Source organism: Enhydra lutris, unplaced genomic scaffold (genome assembly GCF_002288905.1).
Source record: "Enhydra lutris kenyoni isolate GAN:26980312 unplaced genomic scaffold, ASM228890v2 scaffoldscaffold34, whole genome shotgun sequence".
In the NCBI taxonomy this organism is placed as follows: Eukaryota; Metazoa; Chordata; class Mammalia; order Carnivora; family Mustelidae; genus Enhydra; species Enhydra lutris.
The window spans coordinates 25,762,860-25,787,670 of record NW_019154118.1 but is presented as its reverse complement, the minus strand read 5'-3'; the positions used below and the strand labels follow the sequence as shown (position 1 = coordinate 25,787,670).

At 45.1% G+C, this 24,811-nt stretch overlaps 1 protein-coding gene across 1 annotated transcript in view; it reads right to left on the bottom strand.

Annotated features, from left to right (window-relative positions):
• The window catches only part of LOC111153821 (guanylate cyclase 1 soluble subunit alpha 2), a 294,976-nt gene that overhangs the window by 249,381 nt on the left and 20,784 nt on the right, over positions 1–24,811 (bottom strand). The window contains 2 exon segments of the mRNA XM_022513074.1: positions 7,136–7,257; positions 15,952–16,013. Coding sequence (XP_022368782.1) covers positions 7,136–7,257; positions 15,952–16,013 — 184 coding nt within the window.

Sequence of the window (24,811 nt, the reverse complement as noted above, 5' to 3'; positions counted from 1 at the left end):
GGCTCAGTTGGTTAAGCGGCTGCCTTCGGCTCAGGTCATGGTCCCAGCGTCCTGGGATCGAGTCCCACATCGGGCTCCTTGCTTGGCGGGGAGCCTGCTTCTCCCTCTGCCTCTGCCTGCCACTCTGCCTGTGCTCGTGCTCTCTCTCTCTAACAAATAAATAAAAAATCTTTAAAAAAAAAAAAAAAATAAGAAAGTGTCTATGGGAGGAGAGAAAGCATTTCACATTTCTGTTTAACTTATTTCCATCTTCTGAAACAGATGTGCAGGAGTGAAGGTTCCATTTTTATTTAAGTATTTACTTGACACATATTGGAGTTAGTGTCCTCCAGAGTGGTCTCATTCCTTTTTAGACCCACGTGCCCTATCTAAGCACTTCGGGCAAAGTATGTGAGCAGAGAACAGAAAACAGAGGTTCTTTCCAATTTACCTAGACCTGCCCCTCAAGACCTTGGTTAGGAATTAAATTATGTTATTAATCTGTGTTATTCAATGAGATACTATAATGACTTTCCTAATGAGATACCATGATAGCGTTCCTAAACTTTAAAAGGCAACATCCATTTAAAAAAAAAAAAAAATCAATGTTACGAGAAGTACCACCTTTTGAGGCTTTGTGCCCCACCAGTGAGGTCTAACATGTTAAGCTAGGTAAATGCCAAGATCAGCTTGAAATCTTAGCCAACAGAACTGGTGTATCTTTATAAAGGCTTAACTGAGAAACCCTGTTTGTGTCATGAGTACAAACACATCACCCCTCATTAGCATTGTCAACACAAGAAATCTAAAGGAAAATACTATTTCTAAACTGAAAAAGATCCAAATTATGAAAAAAAAAAAAAAAGTGCTCTCCTCAGGACCAGGGAGAAATGTTTTGCGTACTACTTGTCACATATAAACAAATATCCCAGGTACACTCTGGAACAGGAATGAACTAAGTAAAACAGTCACAGTTCACAGACCCAGAAAGACTTGTGCAGTTAGCAAAAGAGAAATGATAGAAAGTCAGCCTCAGTCCAACAACTCTGGAAGGCAGCAGAAAGCACTGGAAAGAACAAGAGGTTGGGAATCAGACTGACCTGGGTATAAATTCTGCTTCTGTGCCTCCTCGTCCCTGACAAGGAAACCTAACAAGTTAACAAAGTACCCGCTTCCTCACCCACAGAAGAGAGCGATAGAGACCTCCTGGGGCTGATGCAAATTTTATTCTAAGAATATCCAATACTCAGAGCAAATGCTTGTGTAGCATTTCTTATTTCTCAGGCTGCTTTAAGTACTTTATATAAATTAAATTATTTCATCTTCCTAATGACTGTGGGAGGTAAGTAGTTATATTATAACCATCTTACAAAATGAGAAATGTCAAGTGTGGGAAAGATGAAGTAACTCATTCCAATCCATACAGCCACTAAGTAGCTAAACTGCAAATTCAACCCAAATAATCTGGCTCATTTTTGTTCTGAAGCACTAGTATAATACCATTATTAAATCAATTAAGAAATTAAGTCTCCTCCAAACACCCTAACTCTAATTCATTTCATAAAGATACGGACACGATTTACCAAGTTACTATAACAAGAATTATATCAGTAGAATGTATCTGCTGCCATTGATCCTAATTCTTCAATGAAAATATTAAGTGGTTATTGCACCAACTCGTTCTCCAAGACTCTAAAGACGTTAATCGTGTAATTCTTTAGTGAATTGGAGGATGTGTTAGATTTATTCCAAGAAAACCCCCAAAGTGAGCTTAACCCTAAGTAAGGCTGACTAATCCTTCACAGTTTTATGGTCATTTAGAAGGCTGCGAAGTGCACATTCCCCATCATGATATAAACCAAAAAGCACAGACAAGTTAACCTATAAACAACAAATTATTGCTTATAAAACAAAACAAAACTCTCTGTCGGCTAAGGATTCTGGACTGCGTGGCACTGGACAGAGAGCTCTGCCTTCAGAGGGTCTCAGAGTCCCCGCCGTCAGGAAGAAGCCGTGAGTTCTGCGCCCCAAAGGCGCAGGTCCTCCATCTTCCTCACCAGCCCTTTCCCAACAAATATCCCCATGACGTTGCTCCTGATTCTGACTTGAGACATGCTGGGTTTTCGCAGACCATAAAGCCTCACTCTCCCAGAAGACCTTCTTTTTTAAGAGAGAAAACTTGGATGGCCGTTCTTTCACCATTCGTGTCTTTGATTCTTTGGAGAGAAAATGCACATAGCGAAAGCAGCAGGCAGCTACACTCGCTGATGCTTGATACATACCTGCTCCTACCAAACCAGCAGCCCCGAGTTCGCGCTCCGTCCCGGCAAGGGGAGGACCCCGAGCGCTCACTTCTGATTTCTACCAGAAACCAGGTACCAGGTATCTGGTTGTGCAAGGACCTTTTCCCTCCGCATCTCCTCCATCCTACAGCACCAGACGCTCTCCAAACGCCACACCCACAACCCCTTCTGCAGAAGTCAAACAGGCCAGGACTGAGACGACCCCGCCAGAGTATAGGACCAAACCTAAAGCCACTTTAACAACTTTTTTTCTATCTCCAAGGCTAAAAGGGGGCTGTGGGAAGGCACTGCTCTGAGGTGATTAAGGCCTTGTTATCCTGCCTATTTAGGGAGACGCACCACTGATGCTCTTCTAAACAGAGAGGGTTACTTTGTTGCAAGGAAAACAATGGGGCACACCCAAGTAGTTAGCAATCCATCCTTCTGTTTTCCGGCATATCCTGAATGTCCCAGACTCTGCCTGGGTTGATAAGAAAAAGCCAAAAGAAAACAAACGACTGAAATAGCCAAAACCCTCATTTATTCTGCATTGCATTATGTAAGGAAGCTACGCTGCTTGTTATCCTTCTTCCTTAACTCTCCCTCCTCTGTCCCTGTCCCCCAACATTACCTAAGTCCAAACCACAGGACCAGGTGCTAACACTTTAGCAACAAACACAGATACATGATACTGATCCTTTAACACTTTCTCATAGACACTCCTTTGTACCATTGAAGCATTTTGATATCCAAGAAAATACTCAGTGTTGCACCTAATATAAATACATTGTACTACTTTTAATTGGAGCTAAAAATGGGCTTCGCAAATTACGACTGGAAAAGCCATAATTTTTCAGGCAACTAAAATTAGATCATTTTGGTGAGCAAAAGATCTATTCCAAATAAAGCAGTAAATTTCACACAGAAAGCCTCCAGCGGGGAGGGCAGAGTTCACAGCGATCTTTCTCTGTATAGCCTTTCCCAGAGTTTAAAAGCCTCTGTGGAGAGGTCCTGCATTACCACGGGGACGGCCAGAGCACCAAAAGGAGGTGAATAAAAGACTCTGAGCAGTCTGTCCTTAACATCCCTAATTTGTAAATGATGAGACGAAAAATAGCAACTACCAGTTTCTAAGCCAAAAAGAGAGAGAGAGAGAGAAATAAGTGGCAAAATGTTGATCTGGAAACAATTCCGTCCCATTACTAGGAAGGGGATGACCCACTCCATCACATATGTGTTTCCAGAGAGTCCTAGGAAGGAAGCAACAGAACAAATATGGGACAGAGGCCAAGCCTGTTTTCTGCAGCAAGATTTCTCCCACTCTGCAGGTCCTTTCATTGCAGGCCAACCACTCAACTCAAACTTCAACCTAAAAAGCCAGCACATGATCAAACCCTCTAGAGGAATACATACTAAGCTGACAGATAAGGTCATTTTGCAAGAAGCAAAACTGCCTTCCCTAGTCCTATTTTCTGACCTAAGGACTTTTAATCTTTCTTGATAATAAGTGAAGCAACACACAGATAACTGAACACACCCATTTCTCCTCTCTACTACTAGCTCCTGGTTGATGAAGTAGACAAGAGAAGTATGTACTCCCTGTCCAAATACACCATATTCTAACCATGCCACCCAAAGGCGATGAATGTGTATCGTACTGTTGGAAAATCTCCCACTGGTACCCCTCTAGAAGGATTCTCTGAACCAGGCCGAGATTCTCTATTTCCGTGCCAAACTCCCTCACTCCAAAGATGGCTCCTTTCTCAGGTCATGCTTTTCTCTTCATGGAGTTGATGGATTTTTGCCTTCTCATAAATGAGTGCCCAGGAGAATTTAAATGTCACTGAACAAGAGGAAATCTCAGCAAACCGAGATCAACCACCATTCTGTGACTTGTTGAAAACACAGCTTCCAAGGATTCTGACCAGTGAAGCTGTTACCTTTGTCCTCGGGCAGTCTGTATTGCAGGAGTCATGACAAGACAAGACTCAAAGAGAACAGGCAACGCTCAAGCCCGTCGTCACCTATTGGACCCACGCCAGTCTCTGGTCAACAGACAGCAGACATTTCGTTTTCTTCTTCAGAAATTTAAGTTGTACAAGATCATGCTTTTTAGGGGCACCTGGGTGGCTCAGTGGGTTAAAGCCTCTGCCTTCGGCTCAGGTCATGATCTCAGGGTCCTGGGATCGAGCCCCGCATCTGGCTCTCTGCTCAGCAGGGAGCCTGCTCACCCCTCACCCCCCACCCCCCACCCCTGCCTACTTGTGGTCTCTCTCTGTGTCAAATAAATATTTTTTTAAAAGATTATGCTTTTTACATTTCACTAATTACCAATATTTTCTACCATTATTTTTACTAATTACCATTATTTTACATTTTAAAAATTACCATTATTACTAAGGGGTAAATAAAATCTCATCTCTCAGGGCACCTGGGTGGCTCAGTTGGTTAAGTGTCTACCTTTGGCTCAGGTCATGATCCTTGGTTCTGTGAGAATCGAACCCCACATCACTGGGCTCCCTGCTGAGTGGGAAGTCTGTTTCTCCCTCTGCTCCTCCCCCTGGCTCATGTTCTCTAATCAATAAATAAAAATCTTTTTTAAAAAATCTAATGGGGGTGCCTGGGTGGCTCAGTCGTTAAGTGTCTGCCTTCAGCTCAGGTCATGATCCCAGGGTCCTTGGATCGAGCCCCGCATCGGGCTCCCTGCTCCACGGGAAGCCTGCTTCTCCCTCTCCCACTCCCCCTGCTTGTGTTCCCTCTCTCGCTGTGTCTCTCTCTGCCAAATAAATAAATAAAATCTTTAAAAAAAAAAAAAAAGAAAGAAAGAAAGAAAGAAAGAAAGAAAGAAAGAAAGAAAGAAAATCTAATTGCTCTTATCTACTAAAACCACTCTTTCCCTAATATCAGGTAGCACTTTCAGGAGACTTCCCTCTCACGAGGGGATCTGCAGCTCCAGGCCACGCCACAGACAACGACGCCGTGCTGGGCCAACAGCGTCCCCTGGTGGTTACTCGCCCAACTGCTGGACCCAAGAGCAAGCGGATGCAGAGGCCTTCAGCACCCCCACAGCTTTACCCTGGACACTTCCGCGCCCTTCCGCTGGCCAGGCGGGGAGCATAAGGCAAGGAGATGTGAGGGGCAGGGAAGTATTTACGAACTGCGCAAGTCAAGAACCGCTTTTCCAAATAGTAAACATCCCTCTGCCGAGATTCTCATGCGTCCCTTCATGGGGCACCATCTTAGCCCACAAGGTCTCAAGAGAAATGAAGGCTGATGATAGATAGAGCTCAGGCTTCCTCCTTCCCTTCCTTCCTTCTTTTCTTTCTTGGTCATTGAACTAAGTTTATTCTATTTAAATGCCCATCTTTTATTGGAGGTTAGGCCTATTTGGGGGAGAGTTAAGATGTCCCTTCTTCTATAAAATGGTGGCATTAAAACATGATCCATTTAACAAATTACCCTTGCCTTTCCAAGTTAGCAACCTTAGTTGCTCTTTTTTTTTTTTTCTTTTTAACTAATGGACAAAACTATAAATAGTCTGGGTCACGCCAAGCCCTGGCCCCCATTTGTTCTTGTCCCTTCTCTTCTGCAATAACTGAGTTCCCTGGGGTAGAAGGACATCCCTGCCCCTGTATACATTAAGGGGGACAAAGGTTAAGTAAACTTGTGGGCTTCCTTTTCACTGTCCCTCACTCCCTTGCTTATATTATAGACAAACCACTCCTCACAAAAGGTCCAAGTTCCTCACAGAACATTTTGGGTTTACCCAGAATGAAAATGTTATCCATGGGTAGATGTCATCAAGGCTCCAGAGTACAAAAGCCAGATCTACCTCTGGCTGTCAGTATGTTTAGAAAAATCTGGTAGACTCATGGTTTGAGGTCACCTGGAATCTGTGGTAGGAGGCACCCCAAGGTCTCCTGTGAAAGCATTTACTCTAAGGGGTAAAGACGGTCAGGCAAACAAGTCCCAGTCCTCATCATCAGACCCTGAGGGAAAGGAGATTCTGAGTTCTATGTGGAGTTGGTCACTAAGACTGGTTGTTCCCTACCAACACTCCACAGGTCCCTGTCTGAGTAATAAGGAAAAGGGAGGGCTCCCCAAAAATTTGATAAAGTTTTGTTGTTGTTTTTTTTTTAATTAAAAACCCATGTAAGACATTGGGGCAAAAAATATCCCTATGGTATCTACTTGACATATAATACAACATAGCTCTCACACACCACCAACATCAGATAGTAAGATAGCACGGCTCACTCTGGGTGCCTTAAGATGGCATGATTCGATACAGCTCACAATATCACCCCTTAGCCATGCTGGGAGCATCCAACAACAGTCCTGCCATCATGAACACTGGGATCTTCAAGATGGACACACACGCGCGCGCACACACACGGACAAAGACCTCAGGAGGCGACCTGCCTCACTGCTGAGTCCTTGAGCCCACTGGGAGGACGTGTGAGCCACCCTCCCGCTCCAGCCGCGGCCTCTCACAAAGAACGGTGATAATAATACTGAAATTATTAGAGACTAGACAATCACGGACTCAGACAGGAAGATCCCCAACTTCAGTCAAGGTTCAGAGCCAGAAATCAGATTTGCCACAGGAGGCAAATCCCAACGTACAAATTCCAGGTTTTCCTGGAAGGCGAGTATTCTTATTATTATGTTTTTCACCCTCCAAGTAAATGGAGGCACGTAATTTGTGCTTAAACATCTCCAGGAGCGTCGACATTAAATCACTTGAAGACAAGGTCTTCGTCTTCCTTTGCCTTCATCTCTAGTCCTCCCATTAGCAGAAAATGGAACGTTTATACCGTCTGTGCCCCTTCCCCTCCTGCCGTGTCACCCACAGGAATACAGAGTTAATATACCGAGCATGTTAGCAGCGCACTGAAGGATTCCTGAGACGTCTTCGACTTCCTCTTTGCTGGAATGGTCTGCATAGGACCATCTGTTGGAGATACTGTGGAAATTCCTTTCTGCATCCCTGTAACTAAGAAGAAAACAGAATTAGCACACGGAGGCCACTTTTAAACCACGCGCGAGTATGCGTACACACGAGCACACGCCGTCTGTGCCCCCGGTGTAGCCACATTCTAAAATAATGGCAGCTTTTAGACACCGTTTCTGGCAAAAGTGGCCGCAAACATGAGCGTTCGCGGCGTGGGCCGGGAACCCGGGGCCGGCATTAACACGGCAGCGCCGGGTGAAAACACCGGCCCGTCCGCAGCCGGTACCGAGACGGCTTCCTTGTCGGAGCGCTGGTGGGTCACCCGGTCCTACGAGAAAGACGTTTAGCACAAAGCCTGACTCATGGTACAAATTCGCTAAGCAAGCATCTGGAGTCTTGTGGTCTTCCCGTCTGTGAGACGTGGGGAAGTGAACTCACCTCTGTGGGTGTAACCTGCCCCCCTCATAAAGTGACGCCCCCCCACCCCCAAGTTCTTGCGAGGACAGAATGACGAAACGCCTGGGTCATCAGGTGTCACCTGGATCTTCTCCAGTTGCCTCCGGATCAGAGCCAAGGCACCAAACGCTCAAGATAATGACCTAAGGCTCCCACATTCCCCCCAAGAGTAGCCATTTCCACCAGAACTTAAGAAAGGACTCGAGTCCTTGCTACTGCTGCGTTACAGACACCAAGGAATGAAACAAATCTGAAAGGCAATTCTCAGAAGAGTGAGGAAGTGGCCTAGGAAGACAGCGCTGTTATTACCCCTCCTCCCTCTCCTCCAAGAGAAAGAGAAAGGACACGTTTTCTGCAGAAGCCCAGCTGGGGAAACAGGGTCCACCCCGATTAAGACCGGGGGCTGGGTATCGCGACCCATCATGAACGTCTGCTGAGGTGGCATAATTCCTGAGTGGAGGGAGGTTCCAGAAAGAGCTACTATCAGGGAAAAGGACAAGAAGCCAATGAGAGCAGCACCGTACCTCCATTTGGCAAACAGGAGTTGCCCATGGGTGAGGAGATACCAGGAAAGGGTGGGGGGGGGGAGAAAGAGAGGGGAGCATTCGTGGTCCCTGCTGACCGCCCTCCCCATCCAGCAGGAGACGGATCCCACCGGCAAGACTGGAGAGTGCGGTCCTCAGAGCCAGGAGGAGGGCCATCTGACACTGTCCAGGTAGAACCCATACATGGACCCGACTGAGGACACCACAGTCAAGACAGGACTGTTCCAACTACCAGTGAATTTGAAAAAGCTTCTGCCATTTTCCATTTCATTCCTGCCTGATGCATCAGAAGAGGGGCACCTGGGTAGCTCAGTGGGTCAGAGCCTCTGCCTTCAGCTCAGGTCATGATCCCAGCGTCCTGGGATCGAGCCCTGCATCGGGCTCTCTGCTCAGCGGGGAGCCTGCTTCCCTTCCTCTCTCTCCACCTGCCTCTCTGCCTACTTGTGATCTTGGTCTGTCAAATAAATAAATAAATAAATCTTAAAAAAAAAAATACATCAGAAGAGAGAGGAGCCCAGAAAGGGGCGGCCTGGACCCCAGGAGTGAAAAACCACAGGATACCCCCTCTAAGCTGTATTCCCAGTCGCTCAGACGGAGGCCTGACGCAGTGGTGTAAGGGTGAGACTGGGCGGGGGTTGAAGATGTGGACTCGCCTGGAGTGGACTTGGTACTTCCTGGAAATTCCCTGAAATCAGGCAATCTGCCTGAGCTAGCATCAGTGGAAACCCATCCTCACATGTTTGAAATAACTGAAGAGAAAAAATAACATGGCCTCAGGTCTGCACACCTCACGGAGATCAGACCCCAATAAACCAGGCTGGCAAAATACTACAGTTTCCTGAATGCAGGACACTTGATAAAAGGTAGAATGGGGAAGGCAGTTATTAAAAACAGACAAATACAGGCTTACTTGTAAAATCAGGCTCCCACGTTTTAACTGGAATGACCCTAGACAAAGTATTTTTTCTCATAGCCTCAATTTCCTTATTTGTAAAATGAGCTTCATGCAATGATCTTATGAAATAGATGGTCAGCATTACATAAATGTAAGAGACCTAACATGCCCAGTACGTTGCCTCAAAAACACTGATCGATCAATGGATAGTAGCTGTTATCTTACTGTTTTCATTCATTCAGATAGATATTCTATGTAAATACATGAAAAAGAAGCTTGATCACTTTTTAGATAAAATACTGGATAGCCCCCAAATCTGACCATAACAGCAAAAGCAGTATCATTCAAGTTTATTTTCCAGAATAATCTGGGTTTACCCACTTCTCGTGTTCTATGGAAATCATTGTAGCTTAACCCCATTCAGTTGTCTAAAGAAAAAAGGAACAGAAGCTTGGGTGTACAAAACAAACACGGAGCCCATGGTGATAATTGGAATAACAATTTAATTTTAGATGACTACAGGAAATGTTGTCCCAAACTAATAGGAGGTTGGCAAGCAGACCCACTTGTGATATGAGCAGAATGATGCTTATTCTTGGGGGGAAAAAAAAAAGTACAAAACGAGTGGCATGAGTCTGAATACCTATTTCTTCATACTTTAGTTTTTAAAATATATAATGATGGAACATCACATCCCACGAAGCCAGATTATCATGTGTTTTCCAACTGTGGTTTTAAAAACATCTCTGCTTTGTCTGCACTGTCCTGCTCATCTGTCCCCAGCAGCTACGGACCGGTAGGAGTCACGTAGTGTAAACGTGAGTCAAAGTGGCAGGTGAGGCACTCTAGAGGTAGAAATTTGGATGAAGGGAAAAAAAAAAAAAAAAAATCCCACCTCCCAGGGACAAGAAGCTACAGCCAGAGGACGAACTGAGCATGTTTGGCTCCTGACAGTAAACAAGATTCCAAAATTCTAGCAACTCAGGGCGGACAGGGCAATTATGCGATGGGAGGGTGAACGGACAGACAACCAAACACTGTCATGCAGAAGAGTCAGAGACTAAGAGTGGCAACAGTAATAATGACTCCGTGAACACACTGACAAGTTTTGTATACCGAGCACTGTAGTACTTTCCATGATTCTGTGACCTGATGTTATCGTTATAATTTCACTGAACGTCAGCCCAACCAACCCTGCTATTACTAGCATCTTAAACATGAGAAAACAGAGGCTCAGGGAGGTTAGATCAGGTGCCCTAAATCATTCAAAGGCAGAGTCTGACTTTAAATTTAGTAAATCTGGGTGGCTCAGTGGGTTAAGCCTCTGCCTTCAGCTCAGGTCATGATCTCAGGGTCCTGGAATCGAGTCCTGCATCGGGCTCTCTGCTCGGCAGGGAACCTGCTTCCTCCTCTCTCTCGCTCTCTCTGCTTGCCTCTCTGCCTACTTGTGATCTCATTCTGTCAAATGAATAAAAAATCTTTAAAAATAAATAAGTAAATAAATAAATAAATTTAGTAAATCTGCCACATGGTAGCTTTGCTCCCGAGGCACATTTTCTCAGCCCTCGGCTCTAAACCGTGGGACAAGATGCCCAGAGACAAGGAGGCACCGGGCATAATGGTAAAAATGACAGCAGAGGAAAACAGTCCTCATAAACCAGACTTCCCTCAATCCCGGTGCCTCTGAATTCTGAAGGTGAACCCAGCCTACTTCCTACTTACACCTCTTGTTCCCCACTGTTCTTTCCCAGACACACTGTCCAAGAATGAGCTCATCCCCTAGAAGCGTGAGTTACAGAGACAAGCACGAAGAAGTACGCTCAGCACCCCTGTTCTCATTTTGCACCGAGGCAAGAAGACCTGCTTCATGACCAGGACACTGTCAGGGTGAGCGCGCTCATGCAATTTAAGGGGAAAAAAAAAGGAATTAAAAATATGAGAAACTTACACCAAGTCGATCTGACACACAGCATCAGAACATGAAGCATAAATAAGAAATTAAGCCCGTAAGTCAGTAAAATATATGCTCTATGGGAAAGGCTCTTGGCATTAGAACTGTAATAGACCCTGGGCAGTGTCTCAAGCCCACCTTTTATACCCCTTCCAAGCACAATCTACTCTTTCATCCACGGTACACACCCCTCCATGTATAGACCTCCAGGTGCATTCCTTTCATTTACTCACACCACCCCCCCCAAGAAAACATGTTAGTCCCTCCTATGAACTGAGCAATTACGAAGGCATAGGAGCATAAAGGTAAATCTTTTAGATAAGTCAACAACAGAAGCTATGATAAGCTCTACCAAAAACAGTAACAGAGAGGGACACAATACAAAATGATCGGGCTGGGAGGTAGAAGTAGGGGATGGAGGGTTTCTCTAGAATGGGTGGCCAGAGTACGTTTTTCTGAAGATAGTGACATTTCAACAGAGACCTGAACGTATTAAAAAAAAAAAAAAAAAAAGTCACCCATGCACATATGGGGATAGAGCATTCCAGGAAAATGGAATTGGGAGGAGCCAAGACCCTGAGGCTAAGCAGGAGTTGGGAAAAACACAAAGGCCTGGCCTGGCAGGGAGGCAGTAGAAAGGGCAAGTGGAGGGGGTTACAGTCAGAGAGGAAAGCAGAGGCAGATCCCAGCAACAGTTCAGATTTTGGTCTAGGACAGTAAGTCACCATAGGGCTGAAAGCAGGGATGTCACAGCATAATACCTGACCCGCGGCGGCAGTCAGCAGCGTCCCCTGCAAACCGGTCAGAAACGCCGCCTTCTGAGCGCTCGGGATATGTGGGGTCAGAAGCCCCGGGGGCGGAGTCCGGCCCTCCGGGTTTCAGCAAGGCTGCAGGTGACTCTGATGCGCGCCAACACCTGAGAACCCGCGGCATCATCTGATCTGTTTAGTCCCTTTACGGTGCTGGACCGACCAGCTCCCGGGACAGGAGGAAAAGCCCCAGCACGAGATCGGGGTGGCTCTAGAAGCCGCGGTGACAGTGGAGACAACCTGAATGGTCTCTATGAGGAAATCCGCGAACGAGAGGTTGGACAAGTCGAGGAACAGAGCAAATGTTTAAAGACAAAGTTCCTGGGGCGCAGGGAGGCTGTCTCGCTCCCAGTCCTCCGTCTGCACGGCTGCTCCCTGCACTCGCGCCCCTCGCGGAGACCGACGCCTCCGTTCCTAGGGATGCGAGGACGCCTCGACGAGCAGCGAACAACCCCGAGGCTCTGATAAATAAAGAGTTCCACGGCAGTTTTGTGTTTTGTTTTTGTTTTTTTTTTTAAAGATTTTATTTATTTGTTAGAGAGAGAGAGAGAGAGAGCGAGCACAGGCAGACAGAGAGGCAGGCAGAGGGAGAAGCAGGCTCCCCGCTGAGCAAGGAGCCTGATGTGAGGCTCGATCCCAGAACACTGGGATCATGACATGAGCTGAAGGCAGCCGCCCAACCAACTGAGCCACCCAGGCGTCCCCCACGGCAGTTTTAATGGAGAAAAAGGGGAGGCTGGGGGGCCAGTGATGAGAGGCTGACTTGAGAAACTAAAAACAGGAGGGTCAGTGCCCTTCTGGACATGGATGGAGCTGGAGACTATCAGGCTAAGGGACCTAAATCAGTTAGAGAAAGACAAATACCACATGATTTCACTCATGTGTGGAATTTTAGACACTAAACAAGTGAGCCGAAAGGAAAGAGAGACAAAGAAACGGACTCGGAAAAACAGAGAAAACACGGGCGGTCACCAACGGGGCGGGGGAAACAGGTGAAAGGGATGAAGGAGGGTGCCCGGGTGGCGCAGGAAAGTGCCGAATCACTATATTGTACACCTGAAACTAATATTACTCTGCGAACTAGAATCTAGATTTTTTCTTTAAAAAATAAATACCATTTAATATTTTGTAAGAAATAAATTCTTAAATGTAAAAAGTTAATTTTTTTAAAAAATTAAAAGAAAACAAAAACAAAAACCAGGAGGGCTAGCTTATATTCCTTGTTAACCAACCTGATTCGTCCTCCCAGCCTAAGGCACCTAAAAGCTGAAGGACTTCAAGCCAACCCTTCGGCAAAGCCTTATTTCAGGGATTTGGAAAAGCACGTCTGTCCCATCCTCCCCCTGCCCCCCAAAACTAGGTAATGAATATTCAGCACTTCTTACGGATTGCCTGAAATCCCTTTAACTGGCAGAAACATACTCCTCTCTAGTTAGGGATAAAGAGCCCTTAGCTGCGTCTCCCTAAGAGAAACAGAGCACAGGTGCGAATGCTTAAGGGCTCAGACAGGAGCAGGTGGACAGGGAGGCCAGGACTGACGGAAGAGGAAGACACAGTCAGGAAAGGCACGCGTCACAATGCTGCACACGTCACAATGCTGCACACGTCACAATGCTGCACGCGTCACAATGCTGCGCCGGCGGGTTTTCTCTTCATGCGCACGCGCAGGAGGAAAGGCAGTGCGAACGGTGCTTCGAGTCCTCAGAAGCATCCCGCCCCCGGGGGAACGTCCGTTCACAAGTCTCTTTGGAACCGGCCGGACGTCGTGACACCTCTTCACATCCGGGTCGTGTGCACCGTTTTCTCTACACAGCGTCTGCAGGAAGCGGGACTAGAAAAGACCCTTTGGGGCCATGAACCTCCCCAGGCTCAGTCTACACAGAGCGAACGGGAGACCTGAGGCAGTGGTTTCGATAAAAGAGAACCCCGTCTTGATGTGGGAAACAAAGGCAGAAGAGGAGTTATTAAATTTCCTTGCTATCTGCAGCCCACTGGCAAGTCGTTGAAACAGGCAGAGTGACAGCCCTCTAGGGACCCAGCTGCCTCGATGTCAAAGCTCTGCTAAAGGCAAAAGGCACTCTGAGCTCAACCACCAGGATCCTGGAAGTCTATTTTAACATAAAAATCTCTACCCACCACGATACTTGCTGGCAATCCTTCCCCAAGCATAGGACCCACCGATAGACACCTGAAGGGCCTCCTGACTCGGGTTGTATGAGGTGGTAATAAACGCCTCTCCCTAATCACAGCTAGCCCCCTAAAATCTGGAAACCTTGCTTCCTGACTTCCTTAGAGACGTACCTGATCCCTAACCCCCTCCCAACTTAAACGCATATAAGTAGTCCACAGCTCATAAGCCCGCTACAGCTCTTTCGGGGGGGGGGGGGCTTACTTTAATAAAACCACCTTCTTGCACCAAAGACATCTCAAGAATTCTTTCTTGGCCATCAGCTTCAAACCCTAATGTCTTTTCCTACATCACACGTTACTAATGGAAAAAAGAATCTTCTGATTCCGATAATATAATTTAGTTACCTCTTCTAATCATAGTTCTAAGACTCCCATTCCAATTTGCAGTGAAGACATAGATTAGTTCACAAATGAGACTTGGACCAGTTATGATTTCATTTCAAAACTGACAGAGCATTCACTGTTCCAGGAAAAGCCTGCATTAGATTACTGGTAGTGTCTTTAAAATATTAAAAATAATAATAATAAACAGAAGAGCAAGCAAACATGTAGTGTTCACCATATGCAAGAAACCGTTCCAAGTCTATTGACTAATTTAATCCAAACATCACACTGTGGAAGCAGCAGATCCAATGAGAGTGATTAAGTTTTATTTTAGAATATGTGGAGAGAGATTAATTTGACATCATTTACCTCCGTTAGGATAAACCATTTAAAACCACTAATGGCCTCAAACTAAAAGCCATCTCATGAGCTTAAATAATATGCTTTTCCTAGTACTGCATTTTGGAGAATTGATGTGACAACGTTTCAAAGCAATTCCCTTTGAAATGACAATTAACATAATCACCAAGCACTTACAGTATATGGCATTGTACTAGATACCAAGATTATTTTTCCACCAATTTTTCTTTTCTTCTGGTTTTTTTTTTTAAATCACACTATATCCTAATAACCAAAAATGCATCCTTGATCCCCATGGCATTGACTATTAGCCCCAAATGTTAGATTATGATCGACAGCATTTTAAGAGGTACCAGGGTCTGAATCTTAACCTCCCCAAAGTTCTTACACAAATAAATCACGATAGTGCCTACAGAACGTTAACGATGTGAATTAAAAACATGCAATACCTCTCATGTCAATGAATCTGCTTCATTTCAAGCTAGATTCCAACAGAAAGCAGAATTTAGGCTTCTGGATTTCCAACCACTTCCTCCCTAGCCAACTGAAAGTATACCTCACTCTCAATTGGAGCTTTCTGTGTACAGATTACGCGCACTGAGATGACCTCATGCACCCACAGCATCTAATCCTGGATTAGTCGTTACCATTATCATCACCCTTTGCAAAACAGTTAAAGTTACTTTAAAGTTCTACATGCTGGTGAGGCTGTGAGCTCCCATTTCTTCACCTCGTCTTCTTACGATGTCCAGAAAGGGAAGATTAAAGAAAACTAGGTAGCATGAGGACTCTAACTAAAGCAGTGCCCCTCACTGAAATGTTAGGCTTGTGATGACTTTGAAGAGACTTTAACTAAGGATTCTGAAATCCCATATAAAGCCCCTCCGTTGGTGTCATTAAACCTTACCACATTCCCAGGGCAAAATCATCAGATTCAGTGGATGGGAATAAGGGGGTTAAGAACACAAGAAAAAAAAACAAAAAGGAAAGGTGATACCAGAAGGGAATTTCATGTAAAAACATGAAACACAAACAGGCCCAAGGAAAACACTGCAGGGGTCCCGACGAGCCCCTAGCCCACCCTGGGAGCACAGCCAGTGTGAAATAAGACCCGCCTGGGTGGCAGAAAACCACAGGCTCAACATCTATGTTTGAGTAATTATCTTTAATTTGCCCCAAATAATGACCAAAATCCGTTATACTTACCCAATAACTTGGTGCTCATAATACTGCAGGGTCCTCTTGAGAGTCTGCTGTATCGTTTGAGGCTGGAGAATAATAACAACAACAAAATATATTATCAGCAGATCAGTGCCATTCCCATTCTGAGCATCAGACACAGATATGCACCTTCTGACTGATCTCGTATGCATTTTCGCTTTACAATATTAACCCATTACACATTCTGCCATGTATTTTCCCCGCAGGAACTAATACGAGGCCCTCAGCAATTACCCAGAATTTCTCAATTTCAAGTAGGATAGCATTTCCTGGCTGTATTTTTTCCAATTCTTCCATACCAGCTCTTAGGTTCAACAAAACATCTGCTGGCGATAAACCAAGGTTTTGGGGACAGCGGAGGGGAGGTGTACTAAAGGAAATGTGGGTGGTGCTCAGGTCAAACCTGACTTCTTCAAGGACCCAAGAGATTCCAAGCAAGGGCTCCAAACCCTCGTGGGCAAAGGAGGGGGTGTGTGGCAAATACCTAAGTCATTCCTGACCAAACAGTAGAATCCTTTCGTCTCCATGACAGCTGAAGATAGAGTTTCTTAATTCCAAATCAAGACATTTTTTCTTAGACTAACTTAGGCAACAGAGCCTGAGTTTGTAGTTTCTGACTGAGGGAGATGGGAAGATCCCAGAACATAGATTTAATTAAGAAATTATGGTAAGAACCTAATTTTTCAGGGGCAAGAGTGTGAATTTCTTTAAATATAAAAACGCAGAGTCATTCGGGCACAGAGAATAATCTTCCGCAGGCTTATCAAAAGATGGGTTCATTACAGCGACGGATGAATTTTAGGGGAACATAAGGACTTTGATATTCTCTTCTTGAGATGGGAGGCAGCAGGCAGTTGGCAATCTCATGGCTCTGCCCCTGATTAACCAACCACACATATCTGGGTGAGGTTGAGAAAACTCACCGTCTTAAAAACAGGCAATTTTTTAAAAAAGGCTACAGACAGAGGTTGTCGTCCAGGTTCCCTTGCTCCCCTTCCCTGTTCACCTCTCTATAAAAATGTCCAGGACAGAGGTAGCAGCCTCCTTACCCAAGACTCTTCCAAGTTTCAGCCTCCTTCTTGACAGGAAAGGGTTATTGGAAAGCAAGAGGAAAGTGAACTTCGATTAAATCAAGGGCATCCCCTGAAATCTGTTCTACGCTACCATTGAGGAAAGCTCTTTCACTGAGCAAATCTAAGGCTTCCCTTAAGCCAAAGCAATCAGAAATTAATTTTAGGAGGAATCAGCCTCCCCGTGTTGAAGGAAATAGGTACAGGGCAAATGCTTTTAACAGCCGGTTTTCATTTGTACTAAGTTAAAAAGATGAACGGGAGACTTCGAACCTGCACAGATATCTCAGAATCAAAGCAGAGTAAATAGAATATACCTAAGGAAATGAAAAAATCACGTCTGAGCCAAGAGCAGTGGAGCTGTTGAGAAATCTAGGGGGGACGAAGCAGACATAGCAATCCTAGTGCACAGGAAAAGTGTGCTTTCAAAACCCGACCCGCGGCCAACACAAACCAAGTCATTATCAGTCACTGGCTCAGGACCCCTGGGACCCGGGCCCCTTGCACTGGCTTGGCAGTTGGTGAGCTAAGATAACTTCTCTTTGGCCGCAAGCCCTAAATGCAGTGAATATGCACAGCGGGATTACCCTTCCAGTAACCTCTGGTCGCAACACATGGAACAGAAAGCAGGAACTCGAGTGCACAGGGCCAGCCAGTAAAGACCAGAATGACCTCATTTGTACAAAGGGACATTTTTTCCCTGCACCAGGAATTTCCCAGTCATTAAAAAGCACATGTTTGCAAGAGGAGTTGAGCCTTTTAAAGAGCTGATTTTTTTTTTCTTTTGTAAAGCAATTACTTTTCTTCCCCAGTGGGAGTTAAATTTATAGTTTCCAAATACATTAAAAAGAAAATGTTCTCTGGCCATAGCTGACCAAACTTCAACTTGGGAAAGCATTTATACACTTGCTGTGGCCTGCCGAAGCCAGTGGGCACGTTCTGAGGGTCTAAACGAGGAGTACGGAGGCTGAGGGCAGAGCGTCTCCTCACCAGCAAGCCATGGCAGACTTCCCCACACACCTGGCTCCCCAGGACATCTCATCACCGTGGACTCAGTGAACCTTCTTCAGAGTCTGCCTGATTGCTCAACCAATGGCTCTTATCAGTGAGAGACATCTTCACGAAATCTCTGGGTCTCTCTGCCCTGAATACAACAGCATGAAGACCCACATGGGGGCCACAGCCATCCACAGGGGTGACTTCTGCCTGGAGAGTCATAGGGTACACTTCTTTGTGTCCACATTACGTCAGTGACACAAGCCAGTGAGTGGGAAACACACGGAGTCTGAAGATGGGCAGACCTTCTCTTCTTTAAGAATGCAACTCTATGGGCGCCTGGGTGGCTCAGTGGGTTAAGCCACTGCCTTCAGCTCAGGTCATGATCTCAGGGTCCTGGGATCGAGTCCCGCATCGGGCTCTCTGCTCAGCAGGGAGCCTGCTTCCCTCTCTCTCTCTCTGCCTGCCTCTCTGTCTACTTGTGATCTCTCTCTGTCAAATAAATAAATAAAAATCCTTTAAAAAAAAAAAAAGAATGCAACTCTACACATGTTCCCCACTCAACAGTTCCACAGACCAAGATCCCCTTCCTCCTATCTGTATCTGTCCCCTCCTTTAAGAAGGAGTTTAGAAACATGATTTTAGAAAAGAAGATTTAATATCAAAGTGAGTTCAAAATCCAGCTCTGGGACTCATGAGCTAGAGGACCCTGGGTGGTTCACTTAAGCTCTCTGAGATACGATTCCTTATGTAGACATTACTTTCCATGGAAATTAATTGAAATAAAGCAGTCTCTGGTGCACAGGTGGTACCTAGTAACGGAGAGTTATGACCACGCTCAGCTGCAAAACATGGCTTCCACCCTCGAGCATTTCATAGTCCAGTGGAGGACAGGATAGAGCATCCGCCCCCTAAGTGTAATGCTTCGAGATTCTTACCACCCAAAAAAATCAACAGAGCTAGCGTGACCTCCCCTTGTAAGAGGGTGCCGATTCCAGGAGACAGAAGAAACGATTTAAAAAAAAAAAAATGGCAGCAGAACATATAAATATTTCCAATGAAAAATTCAGATCAGTCCAGAGATGGCGGTAAAAGCAGAATTCTGAAAATGAAGATTGGGGACAGATCTAGAAAGCAGGCTTACATATGGGAAGGACCCTGAGGCACCACAGCTGAGATCAGGAACCCAGGCATTAAGCTTTACAAGACATAAGAAACACGCCATGAGCCTCCTTCCCAGGACACAAAGAGTGTGCAACAGAAGAACCAGGTGGCCTTATAACTTCATAGCCAGAGGCTGGAGGATCTGAGAGACACGGGTGGGGAAAAAGAAAAAGGCACTCTTCCTTTCACAAAAAGACAAAGAGATCTGTGATTCTTCTCTGCTTACCCCAAGCTAAGATAGAGCTGGGGTCTCCTACCATCCCCGCTCAACACCAAGGAGCACTGAACAGGAAGACAGCCGGACAGACAAGGCGGCCGTCTGGGTCCCACCCATGGATACTATGGGGTTAAACAGAAGGTACTCAGAAGCTGCCATCACGGAGCCACCGGGAACCATCTTCATCTCTAGTCTCAGAATAGCTTCCCCCTGCTTGGCCAGCAGTGCTGACCCCGCGGACTAAATGTGATGCTCACAGAAGGTCATGGGATCCAAACAGCCAGCCATGAAACGGTCCCAGCAGAGCCAGAGAAGTGGTCCCTGAGGAGTGGGAGGAAGCCGTTCCCAGCAGCTGGCCCTGCAGGCTCAGACGGCAAGCGGAGCCTGGGGCACAGTCCCTGCTCTGGAGACCCGCACCAGATGGATCCGGGATCCGGCAGGAGGCGGGGAGCCAGGCCGCCAGTGTGCGCGCCTGTGCGCATGCGCTCGCGGGAACCCCTGTCCCCAGATAGATGGCACACGTTCACCTCAATTTTAGAGATTAAGAAGCTGAGGCTCAGACTGGTTAAGTAAGTATCCCGGGATCACAAAACCAGTGAGTGACTAAACCACTGCAGGCCAAGACTGGCTTCAAAGTGTACCCTGTTTCTACTAGATGCCTGGAGGGTCCCTTTGACCTTGAACATCCTGGGATTCTACCTTAATGCTGACAGCACTTCATCATACCAAAAATAGACACAACTTCACAGATAACTTAAAAACAAACTTCTCATTTCCGCTTTATAGCACAGACCGGTAGGCTACAGAATTAATGGAAACCATACATCCATCATCCTTTAAACAAATATCTGTAACTAGCCACGTCATTTTATTTACCTAAACATGGAAAAATTAAATATCCAGAAACTAAATAATAGTGATATACATTTAATTACTAATGCTGTAAGCCAGTGGTTTTCTATTCTCTCTGCACATTAAAATCACCTTGGGGACCTTCTAGAAAACACCAGCGCCTGAGCTCCACCTCCAAATTTTCCGATTCCACCAGTCTGGGAGACCCAGTTGCTTCCAGTGGGCAGTCAGGGTTGAAAACCTTTCGTTTAAGGTATAAACATGATAATCAAGACCAGTAATCCTCCAGAAACCTTACTTGAACCGAGTAAGTCAGCATTCATGAGAACAGTTTCTTTATTCAAGCGTCAGGAGAAGTAAGCTGGGAGGTATACACACCCAACTGTCAAATTCAACACAGTTTGTTCCTTAACTGTCACTAATGGCTTATAATCAAGTATGAATTTCTTAGACAAACAAAGAGCTACACGGCTTGAGGCATAAATACAGGGTTTTTTCAATTCCCATGTAATTCACTCCCAGGCGCTTACGTCAGTATTCGATTTAGTGCAGGCTCGTACACACAACATAACGGCTCGTGTGACACTTCCTCCATGTGAGCCTTCACATCTTCATGGGTGTTATTACTTTACAGCTAAGAAAGGCGAGACACACAGCATTTGAGTTGCCCTGTGCCACACAGGTAAAAAGAAGCAACACCAGGGTCGTGTCTCAGGTAACCTGCTCCAGAATCCAAGCACACCATCTCCAACCTACACCGTACGTAACGTTTAAAACTGTACTGGGTTGAGCACTTTCCGGTCCGCAGTTTCTGATTCGTGTTATCGCAACTGATTCTTGCATCAGTCCAGTCAAACAGTCAGCCTGGTGCCATGATCACCGTCTGACGGAAAAAGAACCAAAGTTAGAGACATGACAAGTCCTCCCTTGCAAAGAAAGCATCTCTTCCCTTCGGAAATTGTCCTCAGATAGCATTTTTTTAATGTCAACATACAATTAAAGAAACACATGGATTCAAATTAGTTGTCTGCTTCTTGAGAACACACGGAACATTCTGTCCACCAAACCTCCACACACAAAGAAAGCCGTAGGCAAAATCTCCAAGTCTAGCGTGCGCTCACCCTTCCCCTCCCTCAGCTTCTCCTCCTCTGGCTCACCCCTTCCCTTGCCAAGCAGCCGGGCGTCTACTACACGGATGCCGCGTTCTGATGGGCCGAACCCCTCCCACCATCACCTACACTCCCAAAACAGATCTCCAGAAATCACCACTGCATATTTTCCTTCCTCTTCTCATTAAAATTCTCAATCCCTTTAGTATCCTGATCTCCGAGGGTGCTCAGAAGGAGTCCTACGTCCATTTCCTCAAAAATGCAATCCCCAGTCCTAAGGTAAATGATGGTAAAAAATGAACATCGCTCCATGATAAAACATGGTCTGAACCACTAACAGCGGCACTGCAGTAAACAGGCTTCTCAGTGAGAGTTAAGGGGTTGGGGGGCAGTGGGGGTGGAGATGGACTTCTCATCCTCTAGGTCACACTACCGGAACGACCACATTCTCCAGGACGTGAGAGCATTTCTCATATTAGGACATGATATGCCAAGTTCCGTCACTGAATGTGACCAAAATTATAATTAGCTACCCTGTCTTTATGGCTAAGCCTGTAGACACCAATGAATCAAATGATATGATTGGTGTTACTTAATAAAATTAGTCCAACAACAATAAGTCACTTCCGGCAAGTGGTTTAACTACTTCTGAAAGAGATGTAATTGCAGTAATCATCCATCTTGCTAAATATGCAGACAAAATATTCACTTTCCCAGCCTCTGACTAAACTTACTACATATAAACCCGAAAAAAGAAAAAAAAAATAGATGGCAAATTAAATATAGAACTTTGAGTCAGGACCTCTGTATTTCAAGCCCAGCTGTGCTACTGACCTTTTTATAAAATTAGCCAACATCTCTTCACCTGGGAGTAGGAAACCTTGGGGGGAAAAAATTCCTCTATTTTCCCATCTGAAAAATGCTAGTAAGAAGTTCGTAGTTCTCAGGGTCATTTTGAAGAAAACCATTGCAAAGTTAAGCGCTTGAAAACAGAGGGTCAAATCATACTGGAGAGTCTGCCATCTCTCAGGAAGCTAGGCAGTACCATTTCAAGTGAATGATGCTAGTAATTTGCTAAACAAAACCAGTAGTCCAGATAATTAATCACAAAAAGCAAAAGTAGTAAGTGTGCTAAAAGAAAAAAAAAAAAATGAAAGCTAGAGACACACAATAACGTAGAGTTCTTCCTACCCACACTGATTGAAAATCTGCGTGATTTCCTTCAATCTCCACTTTATTCTCCTTATGAACACAATATACAACTGAGTGACCCCATGAGAACTTAGGGTAAAGGTTGACATTATGCTAATTGACCCATACAAGGATTCAAACTGATGACCTTGGCCTTATTAGAAGCATGTTCTAATTAGCAAATTGCAGTGGCTATCATCATTGTAATTACAGATTATAGCTGAATATACTTACCATATAATGGATGGTATAGTTAGTCTTCCTATACAAAGTAGGTTTGCTTTCCAAGTATTTCCCCCTTTGTTATTTTAACCCCTTTCCAAAAATAGCCACTGAATTTCAATTTGATATACAAGACCTAATACCACCAACACCCATTTAAGCTGAAAAAGCACATTCCTCAAACTGAAAGAGTTCCAAAGGGTGACGTATTCAGTGTGTCCCCTACCTTCCAGTGAGTGCACATTTAAGTTATCCAAGAATCTGGGGTGTTTTCAACAAATAACACCACCACCTTCAGTATGGAGAACACTTCACAGTTTACCAATCACTTTTTTCCTTTCCGCTCATTAGAAGTTCACAACCACCTCGTGAGTCTCAGATATAATTATCCACACTCTACAGATGAAAACAGGGAGGTCCAGGGAGGTGCAAGTGTGTTTTGCCTCAGGACAGGGCTGGAAAGAGCCACCAACAAGGCAAAGAGTTAGGTCTCCCATGATTTTCCTCTGCATCTTCCCCCATGAGTAACTTACTGGGCTCTGCTGACGACTAAAATGGCCTTCCATGTATCTTTCCAAAGTCTGTTGTTTCCTTTTATTTGTTTTGAATGGATATGAAAACAATGTTATATTGTTTTCCCAAATTCACAAAAGTTACTGTTATTTAAATAGTTCTGGTATGATCGTTAACTTCTTTATCAGGTAACTTCGGGAGAAACACGCTTTCCAGGTCACATCTTGGTCCCCTTGGCCGTCTGAATAAAAACAATGGCCAAATAAAAATCCTGAGACAGGAGGGTCCTGGTTCTAGACACCTTCTCAGGGCAGCGGATCGTGCTGTCCTCCAAATGCTAGGCTTTCTGGATTAAACACGTTGTTGACTGCTGTGAAACACTAAGAGAGCACGTTCCATGTAACACCTCATTCAGTCCCCACAAAAATCCTATAAGAGAGGAAGAAATATTACCCCAATGCTATAAATGTGGAAGAAACTCATCCCAGACAAGTTAAAAAACGTGCCCAAAGTCCCGTAGGTAGTGTCTAAGTCTACATATGTGTCTCATCTCTGTATGCCTGCCTCCAAAAAGCCAAGCTTTTCATCTGCTTTTCTGAACTAAAATATCGTCTTCTGTCTTCAAGGCAGAAAAGGTTACGGTTGAAAGGGATTAACTATTCGCTAGATGGTGTGATTTTGGACACCGCCTTTTTTTTTTTTTTTTTCCTAAACCTCAGTTTCCTTTCTGATAAAATAGAGAAGCTTCTAGCATAACTATTGCTCAGGGTTGTTTAAAGTCAAAATGAGATAAAAGTACAAAGTATGATATGTATATGAGTTATATGATGATTCTATTAAAAAAAATCTCTTCATGAGCAAGTAGTCAAACAATTGCTAAACTGAACTAAACTGCCTGTGTCTAACATCTAGGACGGTTGCCAGGCCTGCCTCACGGCACAAAGATGCCAATTAGATGCTGCAAAGCTAATTAGTGCCATTTCGGCTCCTGAACACCCTACCGGACGGCCACGGTCCTCCTGTCAGGAAATAATTTCCAGCCCTTTACAGCCTCTTTGCAAGCTCCCCTTGTGTATTTCCAAAGAATTCCCTATTGTTTCCAGTGCTGGGAGCCACAGTGTGATATTTTCCCAACAAGAGCCTGGAAAATAAGGGAAGGAATATTTCCTGCCTGACAGTTAAATCACAAAATTTACACACAAAACAGGGAACCGTTTTGTCAACCTTAAATGCACCAGCTTCAACAATAATTCGTTAAGGAGTAACAGAGAGTTCTCTCCAATCATCCAGCCGAAGGTGCAGCCCCAGGAAAGGTGGGCCACCCAGCCTCCAAAGCAACATTTGTAAAGGGGACAAAAACAGGGCTGGGGGAAGAAGGCAAAATCAGAGAGGGCCCTAGAGGAAAGAGAAAGGAGGGGAATAGTTTATGAAACATTATACCCAACACTGTTCAGGGGTATACTGGCTCTCTGTCACACTGAGGAAGATTATTCCCAAACTAAAGAAATTCT